The sequence below is a fragment of the Strongylocentrotus purpuratus genome, unplaced genomic scaffold, assembly GCF_000002235.5.
Source record: "Strongylocentrotus purpuratus isolate Spur 01 unplaced genomic scaffold, Spur_5.0 spur5_scaffold_18, whole genome shotgun sequence".
Classification (NCBI taxonomy): Eukaryota; Metazoa; Echinodermata; class Echinoidea; order Camarodonta; family Strongylocentrotidae; genus Strongylocentrotus; species Strongylocentrotus purpuratus.
In genome coordinates this window covers 4,379,272-4,401,840 of record NW_022145603.1, presented here as the reverse complement: position 1 = coordinate 4,401,840, position 22,569 = coordinate 4,379,272, and the positions used below count along the sequence as shown (strand labels likewise).

The following is a 22,569-nucleotide window of genomic DNA, read 5'->3' as shown; positions in this document are numbered from 1 at the left end:
TATCCACAAAATTTGGGGGTAATGTTTATGAAATACACCTCATCTACAAATGGTCTGGTCCAATTTACCCAACACTTTGTGACAACCCTACAGCAAATCTACAAGAGGTTGGGTCCTTAACATGCATCTTCATATGATCTTCTGCTTTCATTTCACGAAAAGTCTTGTAACGTGACCACCGGACCGGACACGATGATCCGATGATTCGAAGATACTATAGATACTGTTGTTTTTTTTGTCCTTTGGGCTAAAGAGAGTTACTGTGATTGAATATATAGATGAAATGAAATGAAACAAAACACATTAGTTTTCAACAAGTAAGCAAATTAAAGAGGAAGTCCACTCTGATATTAAGTTGGTTTTAATAGAAGCAGAAAAAAAGATAGGAACAGGTAAAAGAAAGTTTGAGCAAAGTCTAGCTAAAAATAAGACAGTTATGAATTTTTGTATCAATCAAACACAAATTGGCAACTCTGTGACATATCTCTACCTTAGCTCTGTACTAAAAAATGAGACATTTTCATTTTCCCTCAAGAAAATTTTAATCATACATGCAGTCTTAATATAATTATTGCAAAAATGTTTCTGTTCAACCCCTATGGAAAAAAATCTATTCCGACTTCACTCAAAGAAATTGAAGCTTTCACTGACCTGTTCCTCTCATTTCTCTGCTTCTACTGAAACCAACTTTATATCAGGGTGGACTTCCCCTTTAAATGCAATGCACATGTAGACTGCTTACCTGTTTCTCTGCCATCGGTCTACTTCATCTCTGAGGTTCTCCATCTCCTCCTGGTAGTTCTGCACTGAGTTTGCATGTTTATCCTGGAGCTGTCTCAGTGCTGTCTCCACCTGTTGCTTCTGTCTCTTCACACCGGCCAGCTCCACCTCCTTGCGGGCTTGCTCCTCCGCAAAGTGCAGAAAGGAGCTCCCTGTCTGACCCTGGAATAACAATCAACAAATAAATAAATTAATGAATTAATAAATACAAATCAATAGGCGGTATCACACAGAAAAATCCCTTAAACAATCCCTTGAAAATTCCTTTCAAGGGAGAATTTTCTTGCTTCGTTAGAGGATTTTTAATGGGATAATTGATGACAGACAGCACTTAAGAGGATAACTAAATTCCGGATTTTTGGCCTGTGTGACACCGCCTATTGACTAAAGATATAAATAAACTAGATGGATGTATAATTTGATGCATATATTTTTCATACTGTTATACATTATTTTTAATTACATAGATTTTCAATATATTGCTTTTTTATATATTGTTGTATGGCTTTATTCAGAACCCTCAATGATAGCAGTTTATTAACTGAGGAAGCAAACCTGTTTCAATAAATTTGAAAATAACTTAATAATTAATCTAAAATATCACTTCCTGAACTACCCCCAAACAGCTCTAAATCATTAGTTTGATTAAAAGTCTTGACAAAAATAATAGTAAAATTTTTTTTTTTACAGAATCGCCCAATATCAACTTACTGGAGAGTGTGGTGCATGTACGAGTTGTGAGACGGTTTCTTCTGTTTCTGATGAGACATAATCTTCACTGGCTACAGACTGGACATCATCAGCTGGACTGTAGTGGTCACTGCAATGGTCAAAGCATAGATATCATGTTACAAATACGGCTATATATAAGGTGAACATCTGACTAACTCATGGTCGAGTTCATACACAATTCTGTGCTCATTAGTAGGCACAGACCTGTGTCAGTCGCCGTGCAAATCAGGGTCTGCACTGTAAGACTACACTGCTGACTGCACAGTCTACTGCAAGCCGTAGGCTTTGTACTTAAGCTGCTCAGCCAAAGACTAACATAGATAGGCTTGACTCAAGGCTGCAGGGAACTGTGGTTAAGTATCCGATTGGAGTCTGTGCCTTTTTGTGGGGGGGGGGGATCACATGAAAATGATTTCTTTTTTTCTGAAACAGAAATACATATATGTCTAGATTCACAATAAAAACAATGAATTAAATGTATAGAGGAGTATTTGATGTACATGTATTCAGTAATGCACATGGGTCATATGCCTCCAGTTAGTATAACAGCCCCCTCCCTTCCTAACAAGCACTTGGTTATGCTAGAATTAATAATAATATAATAATAATAATAAATTTAATTTATATAGCGCTAAATACAAATGTCTCTAAGCGCTTTACAAATATATTATATTATTACCCCGGTCATTGGATTCAGTGCTTACCCGCACACAATGTGTGCACAATCTCCACTCCCTGGGGAGCATTCCAGCCAGGCGTTACATGACGCTCAAAAACTGTTTGACCAACAATGACGGTCGCATCCTACCGGGTACCCATTTAACACCTGGGTGGAGAGTAGCAAGTGCAGGTTAATATCTTGCCAAAGGATATTAGTGCCGTGTCGGGATTCGAACCCTCGACCTTCGCATCTCCAAGTCAAGCGCCTTAAACCACTCGACCACAAGTTCACAAGTTCACAAGTTCACACATATTACTTCAGACCCAATTAATTACTTGTTCACTATTAAAACTAATTTCCAAAATCACCACAGCCATATCCAGAAAAAGTTCTGTCATGAATGATTCAGAAGGTCTTTTACACACAAAAAAAAAATTGCCGCAAGAAAAGAAGAAGAGGAGAGAAAATGCCCCCATAAAAATATGAGAGGAAAATGTAAAAAAGAGTTGATGAAATTTAGAGTTTACAAACAAACAGCTGAAATATGAATGAAAGTATGAACAATGAACTTGTATTAAGCAAATAATTACCGTTGGTGAAGGTGATGGGACAAACTATCACTTCCGAGGCGATCTGGATGTAGCTATCTTTCCGAAGCGAAGCTGAGGAAAGATAGCGTTTATATTCTGATCGACGAGGAAGTGATAGTTTGCCATCGCCTGAAAACCAAAAGGTGATTATTTGCTTTATATTCCACATCTAAAACAATTTAATAACAAAAAGAAAAGGACGTGTATGCATCTACAGAAAAGACACCTAGGCCCAAATTCACATCAAAAAAGTTTAAGTTTAACCCAACCCCTTGAGGGTAAGGTGTGCGCGCGCATGTGTTTTCTTTAATTGCGCTCATTGGTAATGCGCGCTTAATTACGCCTGTTTTAGTGCGCGTTTGGATAATCTTCAGTTAAAGTGCGTTGCCCTTTGTAGATAGTACCTCTATCTTCAAAGAAAGTGCGTTGCACTGTGTAGATAGTACACAGTGTAACGAACTTTTTGCTTCTCCCATCAATAATGGGCGAACTATCTTTCCTCACGTGATTTACTTTTCACCAATCGTAGAGCAAGATTCTTAGTATGTAGGATATAATAGACAATATCGATGATGCATCTAAAATACTGACTAATGGTCCTAGGAATATAGGCAATTAGGCATCGTATAGTGGATACTCATCGTAATAATAATAATAGTCCATTCTTGTATAGCGCACAATATATTCTCTATGCGCTTCCAAAGAGCTTCAGAAATTATTACCCAATAATGAGGAAAATGGAACCATGAAAATTACCTTGTTACATGAGGTATCTCGTTATATCAGGGAGAAATACAAACCAATATGAATGTACCAAGCTGGGACCGGCAAAAGTTTATTGTTATACATGTATCAGTTATCTGGATATATTGGATTCTTTTTATTGTGTTTCCACTGTACGTATTAAAGCCCCACTGTCCTACTTGTAGCTACTTGCTCCCTCTATATAGAAAACTTCCCCAATCGGTGCCTGTTGGTCACCATGATTCTCTTTTTCTTATGTTAGTTGAGAGCTGAGTTAATGAGATAGCCACCTGTCAGTGACCTGGCTGGGTGGTCTAATCCCTTCTAGCCCAGTAGTATTGACGGTCTTTAAGTACATATAAATGCAAATATTGACTGCTTTGAGTCAAACTAATGCCTAACAAGCCCATGCAAGGTGACCTTGGAACTGTAATGTGTTCTGAGACAAATATGAGAGAACAGGTAGAGGCATCATACCTTTCATTTCCACAATTATTAAGCCTTCAACTGCCTTAAAGACCGTCTGCACTAGTTTGGCCAGGAGGCATTAGACCACCCAGCGTGGTCACTGACAGGTGGTTATCTCAACGATTCAGCTCTCAATTAACATAAAAAAGGGGATCATGGGGGACCAGTGGTCACCGATTAGGCATTGTTTGCTATATAGAGGGCGAAAGTAGCTTTAACCCTATTTAGCCCGGGCTATTTTGAAACTGCATAGCTCGGGGGGGGGGGGGGGGCTTCTAAGGCCCCCCCCCCCCCCCTATGATCTCGGCCGTGAAACGACCGATCGCCGCGAAAATTTGCATACATGTCAAGTGAAGTGTATAGAATACTATGGTAATTTCAATTTTTTGAAAAACTCACTCATTTGCATATTTATGGTAATTTATGCAAATAAGGTCATCAAATTCACATTTTTGCCCATAAATCAGACATTATTCATATTTAGGCATTCTTTCTCACTACATATATTTGTTAGACCATTTGGAATAATAATACAACACAAACATTTTAAAAACCAGGGTTATTCCTTATGTTATCTATTGTTTTGATAATTTCTTATGTATTTCCTTGTTTTTTTAACTTATGTATTTTATTGTTTTTGTTGTTTTATTTCATTTCTAACTATAATTCAACTATTTTGACCCCAAAATAAATACCCTAAACTATAAACAAGACCAAATAACCAATGTTTTATCTCTTTATTTGAAAAATGAGATTTCCATACGTTTTGTACACAAATCACAAAAATGAGCGATTTTCGGGCTGACATGCAAAGACAAAAGGACACGTGACTTTGTAATGGTAGGTCCGATTTTCGAAAAATTTCTTTCAAAAGATGCGCAAGACTCAAAAGAAAAAAGTCACAAAATTTCAGTGCAAGATTTTCTTGCGTTAAAAAATTATCGCGAAAAATGTTGAGGGGGGGGGGGGCTTCTCAAGCCCCCCCCCCCCGGGCTAAATAGGGTTAAGTAGTGCAGTGGGGCTTAAACAATAACACAAACCCACAGCAAAATGAAATGACAAAAGAGTAGTCTGCCTCACATTTCTTCGCCTTATAAACACAAAGTGAGTATGTCTAGGAACCTTATGCATAATACATGCGCCTTATAAACACAAAGTGAGTATGTCTAGGAACCTTATGCATAATACATGCGCCTTATAAACACAAAGTGAGTATGTCTAGGAACCTTAAATGCATAATACATGCATCTTATAAACACACATCGAGTATGTCTAGGAACCTAAAGCTACAGTCCCATATACGTCCCGGACCGTCCCGGACCATCCCGGACCCCATCCGGGGTGATCCGGGATTCGGTCCGTGTTGACACCGTGTTGGCACCGGGGTGGTCCTGGATGGTCCTGGATGGTCCTGGGCGGTCCGGGAGTCGACCCCGGATGTTTTTGACGGTCAAAAACTGCCGGGGTGGTCCGGGACGGTCAAAAACTGCCGGGGTGGTCCGGGACGGTCCGGGACAATAGTTTGATCCGGGGTGATCCGTGTAGCCACCGTGCTGGGTCCGGGGTCATCCGTAGTGGCGCCGGGGCGGTCCGTGTTGATCCGTGGCAGTCCGGGAGTGAGTTATTGACCGCCAAGGACCATCCAGGACCATCCAGGACCATCCAGGACCATCCAGGACCACCCCGGTGCCAACACGGTGTCAACACGGACCGAATCCCGGATCACCCCGGATGGGGTCCGGGATGGTCCGGGACGGTCCGGGACATATATGGGACTGTAGCTTAAAAGCATCACACTTTTTTTGAACAAAACATCCCGGACCATCCCGGATCACCCCAGACCATGGTCCGGGATGGTCCGGAGTGGTCCGTGCTCGTCCGTGCTGGTCCGGCTTTATATGGGACTGGGGCTTTATGCATAATACATGCATCTTTTCATCAACAAACTTGTCATTCATCTACACTTGCCGTGGAAGTTTAAAGTGGCAGTTTACAAAGTTGTACTGGTATGTAAACAAGCCTTTAACCAGGTGCCTTGCTATTCTAACGTCACAGAGGGACCTTGATGACTTCACATTCATGTTGTGGATTGAAAGATATGTGTACATGTATAAAGAATAGCAGTACAATGAATATTTCAAAAATAACCATGAACAATGAACAGGATGAAGAAAAGCAGACATAAAATGAAAATATGTAACATTCTACAAATACGCATCCTTGTATGAAAAAGGAAATTGGAAAGAAAGATGCATACACAGGTACACTGTAAAACCAAAGACGTTTGTGTACATGAAACCTTCACTAGTTTTGTGACATGGCCACATCTCAAAAGTTATATGTTACGATATTCAATGAATCCTAACATTCCAACTTGGCAAATTTTACAATTGACAAATTTTTCCTGAATTGAAAAGTTGAATGGTATACAACATTTTTTGGTTTTACAGTATTCTCAGCATTTTAAATGGAGTAATTTACTAAACAGACTCAACTGGAAAACCAATGGAAAGGAATGTAAAAAAAATTTGCAGAGAAAAAATAACAATTACAATAAAACTTTAACATGTCATTAAAACAAACACCACAGAAGAAAATAAAATTCACTATGCAGAAATTAATAGGCACATTGGCAAGAAAAAATGACATTTCTGCATCAGGAGATTTAAATATTAAGTACTTACTAGCTTTTGGATTTTCTAAGACGTCTGAAATTTGAAACATGCAGAGAAATTTAACATGGAGTATTGTAGACTGTATCTTTTTATTTTGGGATTTTGCTTTTTGGTGTTCCTAACCATAATTTTATTTACTATTTTAAATTGATATATTTGTTTTCATTTGATATTATTTTATGGTTGAAGTAATAAATACAAATACAAATTTTGATGATTCCAAAACCTCACATCATACATCAATTATTTTGTATTACATAACCATTCCTTGCCGACAACCAGGGGGGTGTTTCACAAAGATTATAAGTCGAAGTGAACTCTAAGTTGGACTTAAATATTATGGAGAGCCATGTGTAGCCTTAAAATAAAATATATTCAAAAACAACTAAATGGAACTTCGACTGCGTGCAGGCGTAAATTATGCCTCCGCCTTAGAGCAATTTTACAAACCAAAACAGAAGCAATTTTTAAAATTCAAGTTTGATTGTAATCCATCTGCATCTTTAATAATGCATTCACAAGCTATTTATAGGCATCCTTAATGGGCCCCATGACCTTTGACCTGATGACCCTAAAATCTAATCAGTTCATTGGCTCTGCAAGATACATACATGACCAAGTTTGGCAGGAATCCATCAATCAGTTCTAGCGATAAACGCGATCACAAGCAATGTTTGCATACATCATGAGCCCTGTGACCTTTGACATTTGACCTTGTGACCCCAAAATCTAATCACTTCATTAGCTCTGCAAGATACATGCATGATTCAAGTTTGGCGGTAATCCATCATTCGGTTCTTGAGATAACGCGATTACGAGAACGGGACGTACGGACGTACAGATGGACGGACGAAAGGACAACCAGAAAATAAAAATTCAAGTATTTTAGACTTTTTATAAATTCCACATCAAGAACATGAAATCTCTTTGATAATAGACAATATGAATGATTTGATTTTAACATTTATGCCTTTTAAAATAACTTTAAAAAATATTTTCATTGATGCTAACGGCTTTCCATGATTGTTAAGTCCAACTTAGAGACAAGATCAACTTTGGATCTTTGTGAAACACCCCCAGAGGTTTTTTCTTCAATGTAATCACATGACTAGGGCCCTGTCTTCTAAAGAGTTGATATCAACTTATTTGTAATTGATAATAATCGCAGCTATGGACATAAGAGATAGGGGACTGCAAACTTGCGATTGATTGGAGGACTTGCGATTGATAATAATTGCAGCTATGGACATAAGAGACAGGGGACTGCAAACTTGCGATTGATTGGAGGACTTGCGATTGATAATAATCGCAGCTATGGACATAAGAGACAGGGGACTGCAAACTTGCGATTGATTGGAGGACTTGCGATTGATAATAATCGCAGCTATGGACATAAGAGATAGGGGACTGCAAACTTGCGATTGACTGGAGGACTTGCGATTGATAATAATCGCAGCTATGGACATAAGAGATAGGGGACTGCAAACTTGCGATTGACTGGAGGACTTGCGATTGATTTGGATCAATCACAACTCTTTATAAGACAAGGCCCTGTACTCAACTTTAAGGGTAAAGACCAGTATTGGAAACGCCCCAATTTCAAAAAATGAAATGGAAGCTCTCATTACCAATCATGTGAAAGAATATGTTTTGACTAACACATGATGATAAAAAATTTGCCGGGAAACCGCCTACTAATTCATATATTTGGTAAATTTGTTTCTCTCATGGTCTGTGAGAGATATAGGGTCCCATATACATCTTTCTGTGTATAGTGCTTGTAACTTTATGAAGAATGGGCCAAATTTCTTATCATTTTGATGATTCCAGAACCTTGCAGATGCTAGATGCTAAATGATCAACCTTTTCTGATCGATTCCACAACGTTTCTTTCACAATGCAATCGCATGACCATAACTGGTCTTTACCTTTAAGAAATGGGGCGCTCATATTCAAAATGCAATGAGTAAGAGTTGGAAAACTTAGACCAAATGCATGCCATTCCTATGAACCATGCATTTGATTTTCAGCAAGTTTTCAGTTTAAGTTCTTTTAGCTCTTTAAAATTGGACCATTCCAAATCACAGCTACATCAGTTTTTTGGTACTGTATATAATAAACATTACCACTTTCTTTCTCTCTTCCCTCGTTCTGTTTTTTTTCTTCTTCTCTTCTTCCTAGTTCTCTCTTTCTCTCAGTTTTCTCTCCCTCCCCTCTCCCTCTCCCTCCCCTCTCCCACTCCCACTCCCTCTCCTCTCCCTCTCCCTCCCCTCTCCCACTCCCTCTCCCTCCCCCCTCCCACTCCCTCTCCCTCCCCTCTACCACTCCCTCTCCCTCCCCTCTCCCACTCCCTCTCCCTCCCCTCTCCCACTCCCTCTCCCTCCCCTCTCCCACTCCCTCTCCCTCCCCTCTCCCTCTCCCTCCCCTCTCCCACTCCCTCTCCCTCCCCTCTCCCACTCCCTCTCCCTCCCCTCTACCACTCCCTCTCCCTCCCCTCTCCCACTCCCTCTCCCTCCCCTCTCCCACTCCCTCTCTCTCTCTCTTTCACAATGTGATCACATGAACAGTACTCGTCTTTATCTCCATGCAAGAGCGCTCTCAGGTTCAAAATACGAGACTTCATTTCAAAGTTTGGTCCAAACTTTCACGCCACATGACATGTACATGTATATATATATATATATATAACAACCTCGTTGACATAACACCTCAATGCACCAGCTGTACCTTGTTCTGTCACATTTATTTTACCAATCATGTCTTGTCAACTAATGACGACATCAATCATAAACTTGACGCACCATGTTGACACAGAAAATTGAAATTGACAACACACTAGACTGAGTTGCAACATGCTGCACACAGAAATTCACTAGTAGTCCCATATACCCATTTCTGCACACAGAAATTCACTAGTAGTCCCATATACCCATTTCTGTGTAAGAAAGGATGGACTCACCTGGAGTTATGTGGAGGTGCATGTTGGTAGGACTGTGATGGATTCAGTTGGATCTTAAGATCATTAACGACCTGGTCCTTATCAGCTAGAAGGGCTATAGTCCGCTCACGCTGCTTCTGGACCTGCTGGTCAAGGTCTGCTGCCTTCAGCTGCAGAGAGAGAGAGAGAGAGACGCAAGAGAGAGACAGTGTCACAATGTGACTGGGATTTCTTTTTTAGACAGAGAATGTAATGGACAGGTGTTAGATGAATAGATGTTGTTGGTAGCAATTTACTAGGTCAACTAACTTGGATTTACTAGGTCAACTAACTTGGGTCTCTAGTAGAGCAGGTGTCTGTCTTTGTCTGTGTGTGGGGAAAGGATGAGGAGAATGTTAATAGGAAAGTTGTGTATAGAGGATTCAGTAAAAGGAATTTGGATGGACAGTTTTGGCATGAGAGGAATACAAAGAATGTTAAAGAGGTTACTATTGAGAGAGCCAACGTGGATTAGAGATTTAGGGTAGTTTAATGAGATTGCACATGAGATCTCGAGAGGAGCAGACCTTTCAGAATTTGGTCTGACTTTGGGGAGTGAATGAGGGGTGTTGGCCACGAAGGTAAAAGTTACAGCCACAGGCTATAAGCATGCTGTTGCTGGCATAGACTTTCCCTATACTATGGGACCAGGCAAGAACCAGGCAGCACAGGCCGACGTGGTAGAAGCCTCATCAGCCCTCGCCTCAACTTGAATCATCATTTGAACATCTGAACTGGACAAGCTGGGCTCGTAGCCATAACCCTAGGCACCATCAGTGAATGGACATGTGTTCGTAGTCGACAAGCTCAGGCAACCTATATACTCGCGTCAAGTCGTTGAGTCAACGCCCAGTGCTGTCGTACACCGGTCAGGCTTAGCAGGTCATGCATCATATCGCACCGGGTTACTACATACACCAGAGCATTTCGTTCCGCCTATTCAGAAACAGGAAGAGGTGGTATTTACGAACTCTAAATCGGGACTCTCTAACCCACAACAGTATACTTTTTATATAAAGACCGGGCTAGAGTCGGTGGGAGATTAACTGTATTATACCTCGAAGGATGACCTGGTCATCAGGTAATCTTTTTTCCTTTGGAAATATGGAGAATTATATTGTGATATAATTGAGTAACGATAAGTCGACATAAACAGTGATAGGATATACTCCTATCTAAGTTCATAGTGATGCTGAATCATTTTATTCTTGTCAATTATTTGCATGTTTAATTATATAGAGCCGATGGCTCTTAAATAAATTGTTTGTACACCATATTTTACTCTTGAAATTGCTTGATTTTCTTGTGATACATACTCATTTCATCAGAACCTAATTTATCGTCAGACCATAATAATTACAGTTTTTAAATCTGACATATTGGCGACCACGAAGGGACTATTTTTGTCTATTTGATAGGTTAGGTTATAATGATTAGATTGTTATCATTGGTTAATGTCTTGTGATTGTTTTTGTGTAATAATGAAAACTTGATCTTCTCTCCAGTTTACAGTGTTTGTAGGTTAAAGACTGTTCGGACAGTGGTGCAAGTGCAGGTCGGGGCAGGGAGGCTTCTCTACGTGCCTGTGCCAGAGCTGAGGGCGTGGTGACGTTTGCGCTGCATAAATTGTCTGCATTTGGCAGGTTTGTAAATTTACCTTGGTGTGGCCTGCAGTATGGAGAGAGATAAGTTTATTACACAAGGGAAAGAGTTTAATTTGGAGGGGAAGGAATTGAGAACGTATGTTGATGAGTGTGTGCGTGAAGCTAGAGATGAACGAGCGGCAGCAAGGAGTGCTGAGACTGAAGTAATAGCTCAACAGATTAGACTAGAGGAACTAAGGAAAACTAATGGGACAGGACCTAGTTCACAGTCGGGGCACCCACGTAGTAGGCCCAGTATTCCTCCTCTTCCAGTTTTCCAAGAAGGAAAGGATGATATTGACAGTTATTTGTCTAGGTTTGAGAGACATGCCGTCATTGTAGGGTGGGATAAGTCGGATTGGGCACTCGCAATTTGTGCTTTGATGTCGGGTAAGGCTTTGGATATTATTTCAAGACTTACAGTTTCCCAGGTTAAGGATTATGACATAGTTAAATCCTCACTTCTAAAAGGATATGATCTTACGGAAGAAGGGTATAGGACTAAGTTTAGGTATGCTAAACTCCATCAGGGGGAAACCTATGTTCAATATGCCCATAGAATTGAGAAATACTTAGATCGATGGATTGATCTTAGCTCTTATGATGACAATGTTGAAGGTCTGAAGAGCCTGCTCATCCAGGAACAGATATTTAATACAAGCAGTAAGGAATGCCTGATGTTCGTTAAGGAACGTCATCCGGGAAAGCTTACAGAAGTATTAACTCTAGCTGATCAATATCATGATGCTCATACAGATATGAGGGTAAGAAGGGTGAAAGCCCAGCAGTCCAGTTCTAACAGTTCAAATAATACTAAGAGTCCAAACAGTTCTACTAGTTCAAGTAGTGATAAAAGATCAAGTAGGTCTGAGAATCCAACCAACTCTAATCTTTCGAACAAGAAATGTTACACTTGTAATAAGTTTGGACATCTTTCTTTCAATTGCCCAAGTGGAAAGAAAGGTCGACGTGAGATGGGATCAAGTCTCGTCAAAGGCAGGTCAGCAGATGATACATCAGCCAGACATGATGCTGCAGCAGGACCTACTGACTCAAGAGAGACAGCTCATCCGAATGACTCGAAGGGTTTGAGTCTCATCGTGAGAGAAAACCTCACCGAAGATGGAACCGGAGTGAAGCTAGCATCTGGCGACACCCTCCCGGTACTATCAGCAGCAGCGAGTGGTTCACCAGTGGAGATGCCAGTCAGCAAGGGAATGGTGAACGGGAAGCTCGTGGATGTTCTACGTGACAGCGGTTGTACGACTGCCATTGTTCGGCAAGACTTGGTGTCGGAAGAGCAGTTCACTGGAGAACAGCGGACTTGCTTGCTCATTGATCGGACGATCAGAACCTTCCAAGTTGCAACGATCGAGCTAGATACTCCTTTCTTCACAGGTAAGGCAGAAGCTTTGTGTGTGCTAACACCCGTGTATGATATTGTACTAGGGAACATTTATGGAGCCCGGCAACCAGCTGACCCAGACCAAGACTGGAAGCCAAAAGATCATCAGGCCAACGCAGTAGAGACAAGAGGACAGAAGCGGAAGGCAGGACGTACGAGGCCTCCCCTTCAAGTACCTGATTCACTGAATGACATTGTGTCTGTGGATGATCTAATCCAGGCCCAGAAGGAGGACAATGCACTGGATGCTTCCAGGAAACTCGCTGAAAGTGGAGAAAAGAAGATAAGTAAGAGTGGAAATTCGTCTTACTTTCTCGTTAAGAAGGATGTACTCTATAGAGAATATATTGATGCAACCCCAGGGTCAGATGTACTCGTGCAAGTTGTGGTACCCACTAAATTCAGGAATCAAGTCTTGAAGCTTGCTCACGAATCTATTCTTGGTGGTCATTTTGGAACTAAAAAGACCCGTGATAAGATTTTGACTCACTTTTTCTGGCCAGGTATGCATGCAGATATAGTGCGGTATTGTCGGTCATGTGGACCATGTCAGCGTACTTCGCCTAAGGGGAAGGTTACGAAGGTGCCTCTGGGATCAACCCCTCTCATCGATGAACCTTTTAGACGTGTGGCGATGGACCTGGTTGGACCGATAGAACCTGCTACTAGCAAAGGTAATCGGTACATTCTTACTGTTGTAGACTATGCTACACGTTACCCAGAAGCTGTAGCACTTCGCAGGATTGATGCACAGACAGTTGCAGAGGCACTGATGGACATATACTCCAGGGTGGGGATACCACGAGAGGTGTTGACAGACCGGGGCAGCCAATTCACATCAGAGCTGATGAAGGAAGTCAGTCGTCTATTCTCCATCCGTCAGATGACGACTACACCCTATCATCCCGCTTGCAATGGGTTGGTTGAACGTTTCAACGGTACCTTGAAGTCTATGCTCCGCAAGATGTGTGAAGAACGACCCAAGGACTGGGGTAGGTATTTGAACCCCCTCTTGTTTGCTTACAGAGAGTCAGTGCAGGAGAGCACGGGATTCTCACCCTTTGAACTCCTGTTTGGGAGAGCAGTTCGAGGCCCTCTTGCTATCCTACGGGAGCTGTGGACTGGAGAGGTTGATGAACCGGATACCAAGACTACATATCAGTATGTATTGGATCTGAAAGACAGGCTGCAATTGACTTGTGAAGTTGCCCAACAGAATCTCAGCAAATCAGCAGAGAGGTACAGGAGACAGTACAATAAGAAAGCAAAGGAGAGAAAGTTTGAAGTTGATGATGAAGTCCTTCTTCTACTTCCGAGTGACACCAACAAACTGTTGATGCACTGGAAAGGACCCTTCAAGGTGGTAAAGAAGATAGGACAAATGGACTACAGAATTGATAAGGATGGAAAGATAAAAACCTTCCATGCAAATCTTCTGAAGAAGTACTACAGGAGAGAGGAGAGTGCAGGTGGGTTTGAAGTTGCTGGTGTCTCTGTTGTGGATGATGGCTTGTCTGAGGAATGTAGCGAAGGAGAGAATGAAGATGTAAACCATTCTTCGAGAAAGGATATTCTTCATCTCCCCAATCTTACCCCAACAGAATCTCTCAAAGATGTGCAGATCAGTCCACATCTAGATGATAAGCAGCGTGAGGAGGTCAACTCTCTTTTACGGGAGTATGAAGAAGTTTTGACTGATATGCCGGGATTGACAAACTTAGGTAAGCATGACATTAAACTTGTCCATAAGGAACCCATTAAGAGTAAACTGTACCCATTACCACATGCTTTGCGAGGTAAGGTGAAGGAGGAGGTTCAGAAGATGATAGATGTTGGCATAGTTGAATCCTCGTCTTCTCCTTATGCATCCCCGGTAGTGATGGTAAAGAAGAAAGATGGGACGATCAGGTTTTGTTGTGATTATCGTAAGTTAAATCAAGTTACCGTAACTGATGCAGAACCGATACCTGATCAGGAAGAAATATTTGCAAAACTTTCTAGGGCCAAGTATTTCACAAAGATTGATCTAACCAAAGGGTATTGGCAAGTACCCTTAACAGAGGAAGCCAAGGAACTGACAGCATTTGTGACACCAGATGGTTTGTATCAATTTCGAAGCATGCCATTTGGGCTAGTTAATGCTCCGGCAAGCTTTAGTCGTATCATGAGGGCTTTGCTCCGTGGCTTGCATGGTGTAGACAATTTCATTGATGATATTTTGATCCATACAGTAAGTTTTGAGGAGCATTTAGATACCCTCCGTGAGGTGTTTGAGAGACTGAGGAGAGCAAACTTGACAGCGAGGCCTACCAAGTGCACTGTAGGATGTGTAAGTATCGAATTTCTTGGTCATCGAATAGGTCAAGGAGAGCTTCGACCAGTGCAAGACAAAGTCGATGCAGTTCAAGGAGCTGCGAGACCTAAGACCAAGAAGCAACTTCGATCCTTTCTAGGTCTTGTGGGTTATTACAGACGGTTTGTTCCCAACTTCGCAGCATTAGCAGTACCACTGACTGACCGAACAAAGAAAGGAGAGCCACTTCTAGTGAAATGGGGAGATGCGGAAGAGGCAGCTTTCACTACCTTGAAAAAGAAACTTGCTAGTGAACCCATCCTCCATCTTCCGGACTTAGATCTTCCTTTCATCCTGAGGACTGATGCCTCAGATCATGGTCTTGGTGCAATTCTGCTACAAGAGACAGAAGGGAAGAAGTTCCCTATCGCCTACGCTAGTTGGAAACTTCTCCCAAGAGAGCAGCGCTACTGTGTTATGGAACGTGAATGCTTAGCAGTAGTCTGGGGTGTTCAGAAGTTCGAACCATATCTCTACGGCAAGCATTTTGAACTAGAAACTGATCACCAGCCACTGCAGTGTATCGCGAAATCAAAAGTCGCGAACTCAAGGATTCTGAGATGGGCTCTGGCACTTCAACCGTACCAGTTTAGCATCACAGCTATCAAGGGCAGTGAAAACGTCGGTGCAGACTACTTAAGTAGGATACCAGATACCAGTAGTTGATTTCAAGTAAAGCAGGAACAGAAGGTTTTTTTTTAATAATTATTATTGATCTTTATATTTCCTGTAAACAAATTTTCCTCGTATAGAATGAGAAAACCACTCTGAAATTTTCCTCGTATAGAATGAGAAAACCACTCTGAATTTTTTTTCTGAAATTATATAAATTTCTTGAAGGAAGGGGAGATATGTCACAATGTGACTGGGATTTCTTTTTTAGACAGAGAATGTAATGGACAGGTGTTAGATGAATAGATGTTGTTGGTAGCAATTTACTAGGTCAACTAACTTGGGTCTCTAGTAGAGCAGGTGTCTGTCTTTGTCTGTGTGTGGGGAAAGGATGAGGAGAATGTTAATAGGAAAGTTGTGTATAGAGGATTCAGTAAAAGGAATTTGGATGGACAGTTTTGGCATGAGAGGAATACAAAGAATGTTAAAGAGGTTACTATTGAGAGAGCCAACGTGGATTAGAGATTTAGGGTAGTTTAATGAGATTGCACATGAGATCTCGAGAGGAGCAGACCTTTCAGAATTTGGTCTGACTTTGGGGAGTGAATGAGGGGTGTTGGCCACGAAGGTAAAAGTTACAGCCACAGGCTATAAGCATGCTGTTGCTGGCATAGACTTTCCCTATACTATGGGACCAGGCAAGAACCAGGCAGCACAGGCCGACGTGGTAGAAGCCTCATCAGCCCTCGCCTCAACTTGAATCATCATTTGAACATCTGAACTGGACAAGCTGGGCTCGTAGCCATAACCCTAGGCACCATCAGTGAATGGACATGTGTTCGTAGTCGACAAGCTCAGGCAACCTATATACTCGCGTCAAGTCGTTGAGTCAACGCCCAGTGCTGTCGTACACCGGTCAGGCTTAGCAGGTCATGCATCATATCGCACCGGGTTACTACATACACCAGAGCATTTCGTTCCGCCTATTCAGAAACAGGAAGAGGTGGTATTTACGAACTCTAAATCGGGACTCTCTAACCCACAACAGTATACTTTTTATATAAAGACCGGGCTAGAGTCGGTGGGAGATTAACTGTATTATACCTCGAAGGATGACCTGGTCATCAGGTAATCTTTTTTCCTTTGGAAATATGGAGAATTATATTGTGATATAATTGAGTAACGATAAGTCGACATAAACAGTGATAGGATATACTCCTATCTAAGTTCATAGTGATGCTGAATCATTTTATTCTTGTCAATTATTTGCATGTTTAATTATATAGAGCCGATGGCTCTTAAATAAATTGTTTGTACATCATATTTTACTCTTGAAATTGCTTGATTTTCTTGTGATACATACTCATTTCATCAGAACCTAATTTATCGTCAGACCATAATAATTACAGTTTTTAAATCTGACAGACAGAGACAAAGAGAAATATGCAAGAAATCATTTGTGAGGTCATTATGTGACTACCAGTGTCAAAGCTACTCATTTTTTCAAATTCTTACTTTTTATTTGCAAATATAACTGAGATTTCCTTTAGCGTTTCACTTGACTTTTAACTAAACATCCGTAAAACATATATCACTTCTTCTTCTCCTTCGTTTTCTTCAGCTTAAAATTATTTTCACTTTTAAGGTTTGTTCAGATATGGGGCAGCTAAAAAAACACCGCGCCTGTTTTTTCGGTTATAAGATATAGAATTATGAAGAGTATCACACAATACGTCTTCGTGAAAAAACCTGCCACTGCTTTACTGCACCATAGCGAAACGAGCCTTTAAAAGTAGTAGTTGCTGTAGTTGTAGTAGTAGTTGTAGCAATAGTAAAAGTAGTATGATTATGATGATTTCTGCTCTCGAAATTTTTACAGTTATTACTATTATTATTATTATTATCATTAATATTATCATTATTATTATCATCCTTATCATTGTCATTATCATTATCATTAACATTATTATTATTATTATTATTATTATCATCATCATTGTTGTTGTTGTTGGTATAACTCTGTTGATGTTTTGATGGCTGACCTTATAATCATTTTCTGCCTGAGCTAGTGTGACCTTGTGTTTGTCCTTCATCTTGGCGACCCTCTGCTGGAAATCTTCAATGGATTGTTTGTGAGCTGCTTCTTCATCATCCAGCTGCTGTCTCAAGATAGAGACTCTCTCACGCATGTCAGCTAGCTGGCCCTGCAGCTGCTCTAACTCCTTGTTATGGGTGGTGTCCTGAGGGGAGAAGAGAGAGTGAGAATCAGTGAAAGAGAGAGAGACAGAGAGAGAGGGAGAGAGAGAGACAGAGACAGAGAGAGGAGTCACAGAGAGACAGAAACTGAGAAAAAGAAAGAGAGACAATCATTGAGAGGAAAAAAAGAGGGGGGGGGGGAGGAGATCAAAGGATAGGAAGACAGAGGGGGATGGGGAAAGAGCCGGGGAGATAGAACAAGAATCATACAGGAGCAAGAGAAAGAGAGGGGAAAGAGAGAGAGAGAGAAAGAGAGAAAGAAAGATAGAGAGAAAGAGAGAGAAAGAAAGAGAGAGAGAAGGAAAGACAGAGAGAGAAAGACAGACAGAAAGAAAGAAAGCGAGAGAGAGAGAGAGAGAGAGAGCAAGATAGGGCTTGAGAATACGGAGGGGGTAAAAGATAAGGAATGAGAAAGGTGGAGAGACAAAAGTGAGAATCAGTGAGGTAGAGAGATAGCGAGGGCATCAGTGAAGGGGGAGTGGAGGAAGCAAGAGAAGGGGGAGAAAAGGGAGAGGAAAAAACATATAAGGGATAAGAAGACGGGCAGATGAGAAATGGTAAAGACACAAGGAGAGAGTGAAAGATAACCGGTAAGAGTGGGAGGTGGAGAGAAAGAGAGAGAGAGAGAGAGAGAGAGGGAGGGAGAGAGGGAGAGAAGAGAGGGGATAACAGAAAAGGGGTAGGAAGGCGGGCAAAGACGAAAATGAGAAAGAGGGAGAGGGTGATGAAAAGTGGACAGAAATGGCAAGATAGGAAGACTATGAAGAAGAAAGAGTGAGAGATGGAATACAGAGATGCGGAGACATGAGACAAGATGCCACACAGAGACAAAGATAGTAGAGAAAAAATAATACAACAGCATTACACCAACAGTAATCTCACCCTTGTTGTTCTGTTTTTGAGAACATTAGAAGCCCTAGTCTTGTAAGACTCAAACTCCTCCTTAAGCCTCTTCAACTCCTGCTGGCAAGCACTGTGGTTAGGGTCACCTTCTCGACTTGAATAATCGTCAATGTTTAAAACATCTGCAAAGGATAAAGTGATAACTATCAGCATGTTTCTATTAGAAGCCATTATCCGGTTAATGGCCGATAAGGGATAAATTTTGCCTAATAGAAACTGACCTTCTCCGCTATTATCCGGATAATGGCCGTGAGAGCTGTGACGCGTTCAGGTAAAATTATCCCTCTTTTAGAAGGATAATGCAGGGAAAGCCAACCGGATAACGTATTAAGTAGAAACTCCCGTCGTTCCGATCGAGTGCACATAACGGAGAGAAACCGGAAATCAGAACGATCACATGATCGGAATGTTTTACCCAGACCATAGACCCCGACACTAAAATCCCAGGTCGACCTAGCAGTGCCTTTATTCACGCCCTTTTAAACCACTCAATCGGAGCAGTATATTTATCCGGATAATACGCATAGATAGAAACTGCCCTTTCCTGGCATTATACGTTATTTTCTGGATAAATTCAGTATAACTAATAGAAACATGCTGTATGATATAAGTTGACCAATATTGAGACAAACACAAGTAGGTGTACACCCAAAGCCCTTCAATGAGTTTCTGCTGGCAGGCACTATGTTAATGAATGCACTCTCAACTCCAATCATCAAAACATCTGCAAAGGATAACGTGTTGCCATGAAATAAGAATCAATAACATAAGACGCAGGAACAAATGCATATACATAATAAACTCCCCAACAAGTTTCTGCTTGAAACCACTATGATAAGGGTTACCATCTTGACTCTAGATATTTTCAATGTTTAAAGCGGGACTGCACTACTTGTAGCTACTTGCGCCCTCTTTATAGCAAACAATGCCTAAGCGGTACCCGTTACTCCCCATGATCCCCTTTTTCTTATGTTAATTGAGAGCCGATTTGATGAGAAAACCACCTGGCCAAACTAGTGCAAACAGGCTTTAAAACATCTGCAAATTATTTTTTCTTTAATTAAGGGGATATGGAAACTTAGACTACAAGTTAGGTAATCATATAATGATACTATCAGAAACTTTACTTGCTACTTGTTTCTTACTTTATTTTTGTTAAATTTAATTTGATTGGAAGCTGTCCAGACAGAACCTTCTCTTGTTTTTGTTTTTTACAGCTGTGCCTTATTCTGTTTTGTAATTATTAATATATTGTACATATATATGTTATCCCAATTTATGTATTATATTTTTTATGGAATTGCATGGTTTTACCATTGTAAAAATGTTTTTAAAGATGGAATTCAATAAACTGAACTGAACTGAACTGAACTGAACATACCGTCTATATCAACAGGTTTCTCAGCTTTATGGCAGGCCAATTTGAACAATCCTTTCAGCTTCATGATCCTCTCTTTGATCTCAGCTACCGACGCCTCGCTATCCAGATCCTCCTCTTCGTTAATGGCCATCACGGTAGACTTGTTTGCTGCCCTCGCTAGAGCAGTGTTCTCCAGGTCCAACTGACTGATGCGCTCTTTTAATCTCCTGAAGTTGAAAGAACAAGAAGAAAAAAAATGAATGATGAATAAAGTGTACAGGAAGTGTGCAAATGTTGCTTTTGAAATCATCTTATTTCAGTATGTCTGATATAAAGCACAGAGATTTAAAAGTTGTAAATAAACTTTGAGATCCAATACATGTAGTTGAAGCATTATTATTATTATTATTTTATTTTTATTTTATTTTTTTAAGGGGGGGGGGTGTTTAATCACGAATGCCTTATACATGAAAAAAGATAAGGAAGACAGAGAATCCCATGAACTCACTGTATTGCATGTTGATCTTGCTGTCTGCCTCTGTCGTATGTTCCAACCGTATCGGAGAGGTCAGAGAGCTTGGACTCCAAGTCGGCTACCCTCTGCTCCTCAGCAGCCCTCGTCTTCTGTAATCTCTCCTCCGTCTCTCGCGCTTTCTGCTGCTCAAGCTCAATCTGCATTCGATGCTGAGCCTAAAAACACAGAAAATTTTCAAGGGCTTCATTATTAATACAGTCAAACCTGCTCTAGTGACCACCTGTCTACAAATACCACATTGTTGGTTTCCCTTGAGAATGGTTTCTCATTGAAACATGAACTAAAGGAACCTGTCTACAAAGACCACCTGTCTTCAAAGACCACTTTTTGTGTTTCCCTTGGGTGGTCGCTATAGACAGGTTCGACTGTAACATGATCATTATTAGTGGGCTTAGGCACCGTTTCATAAAACTTACAATAATGGTTATAACCTACTGAAATCATGGCATTTGTTTGGCTGAGAGCAAATTTGTCATTGATAACAATTTTTAGGAAGAGGGCCTTATTACACTTGCCACACTTTCTGAAAAAAGGTCATGTCTGGGAAAAGTAAATAAACATGGACAGATAATTTCCAAATGAAAGGATTGAAACCTTAAAGTGAACATGTATTTTTCTTCTAATCCACTGACTAATGAATCCTCTCTATACAATTTTTTTCAAGTAAATATATTTACATGATATCAAAAGTATGTTTGTCATTATTTTGAAGGATCCACATTTTACAAGCTCTGCTTTTTAGTGGATCCCTCCATTTCCACAGGTTTATCTTAAAAAAGCTTTTTAAAAACTATTATACTGGATATTTATGTATACTTTCTATTTCATATATTTAAACCATGTAAAATGCATTGTAAAAATTAATATTGAATTGTATACCGTATCTGATTTCTTGTCAAAATTACTGTTCTATTGGAAAGAAAAATAAAACTGAAAAATGAAACTGAAACTATTTCCATAGGCTTTAATGAGGGGCCAAGCGGCTCCAATAGGCAATGGGCTAAAATTCTGGCATCCAACATCATACTGTGTGTACCCCAATGAGCAATGCCCACATCTACATACCTTCATTTCCGCCATGTCCTTCTGGAGCTGCAGGAGTAGAGGAGGGGGTCTCCTGGCCGCCTCTTCTGCCGCATACAGCTGGTTCCTGACCACGCCCAGTTCCTTGGATAGCCGCTCAATGTGACCTTCATACTCTACTGACCTAGTGCAGAATGTCAAAGGTCATAGGAGACATGTTTAATATCTTATCTTCTTGAGAGCTGCTCAATGTGACCTCCATACTCTACTGACCTAGTGCAGAATGTCAAAGGTCATAGGAGACATGTTTAATATCTTATCTTCTTGAGAGACGCTTAATGTGACCTTCATTCTCTACTGACCTAGTGCAGAATGTCAAAGGTCATAGTAGACATGTTTAATATCTTATCTCCTTGAGAGCTGCTCAATGTGACCTCCATACTCTTACTGACCTAGTGCAGAATGTCAAAGGTCATAGGAGACATGTTTAATATCTTATCTTCTAGAGAGACGCTTAATGTGACCTTCATTCTCTACTGACCTAGTGCAGAATGTCAAAGGTCACAGGAGACATGTTTAATATCTTATCTCCTTGAGAGCTGCTCAATGTGACCTCCATACTCTTACTGACCTAGTGCAGAATGTCAAAGGTCATAGGAGACATGTTTAATATCTTATCTTCTTGAGAGACGCTTAATGTGACCTTCATTCTCTACTGACCTAGTGCAGAATGTCAAAGGTCATAGGAGACATGTTTAATATCTTATCTTCTTGAGAGACGCTTAACGTGACCTTCATTCTCTACTGGCCTAGTGCAGAATGTCAAAGGTCATAGGAGACATGTTTAATATC

General features: G+C 40.7%; 1 protein-coding gene across 2 annotated transcripts in view; it reads right to left on the bottom strand.

Moving 5' to 3' along the window:
- The window catches only part of LOC100891045 (GRIP and coiled-coil domain-containing protein 1), a 37,066-nt gene that overhangs the window by 2,607 nt on the left and 11,890 nt on the right, over positions 1 to 22,569 (bottom strand). The window contains exons 8-16 of one of the 2 annotated variants that reach the window (XM_030989075.1): positions 21,760 to 21,901; positions 20,668 to 20,849; positions 20,181 to 20,386; positions 18,779 to 18,921; positions 17,683 to 17,880; positions 9,610 to 9,758; positions 6,660 to 6,683; positions 1,492 to 1,600; positions 743 to 942 (exon numbers count right to left, since the gene is read on the bottom strand). In XM_030989075.1, the coding sequence (XP_030844935.1) occupies positions 743 to 942; positions 1,492 to 1,600; positions 6,660 to 6,683; positions 9,610 to 9,758; positions 17,683 to 17,880; positions 18,779 to 18,921; positions 20,181 to 20,386; positions 20,668 to 20,849; positions 21,760 to 21,901 (1,353 nt within the window). The remainder of the gene's footprint in view (positions 1 to 742; positions 943 to 1,491; positions 1,601 to 6,659; positions 6,684 to 9,609; positions 9,759 to 17,682; positions 17,881 to 18,778; positions 18,922 to 20,180; positions 20,387 to 20,667; positions 20,850 to 21,759; positions 21,902 to 22,569) is intronic. The other variant, XM_030989076.1, reaches the window with a different exon arrangement.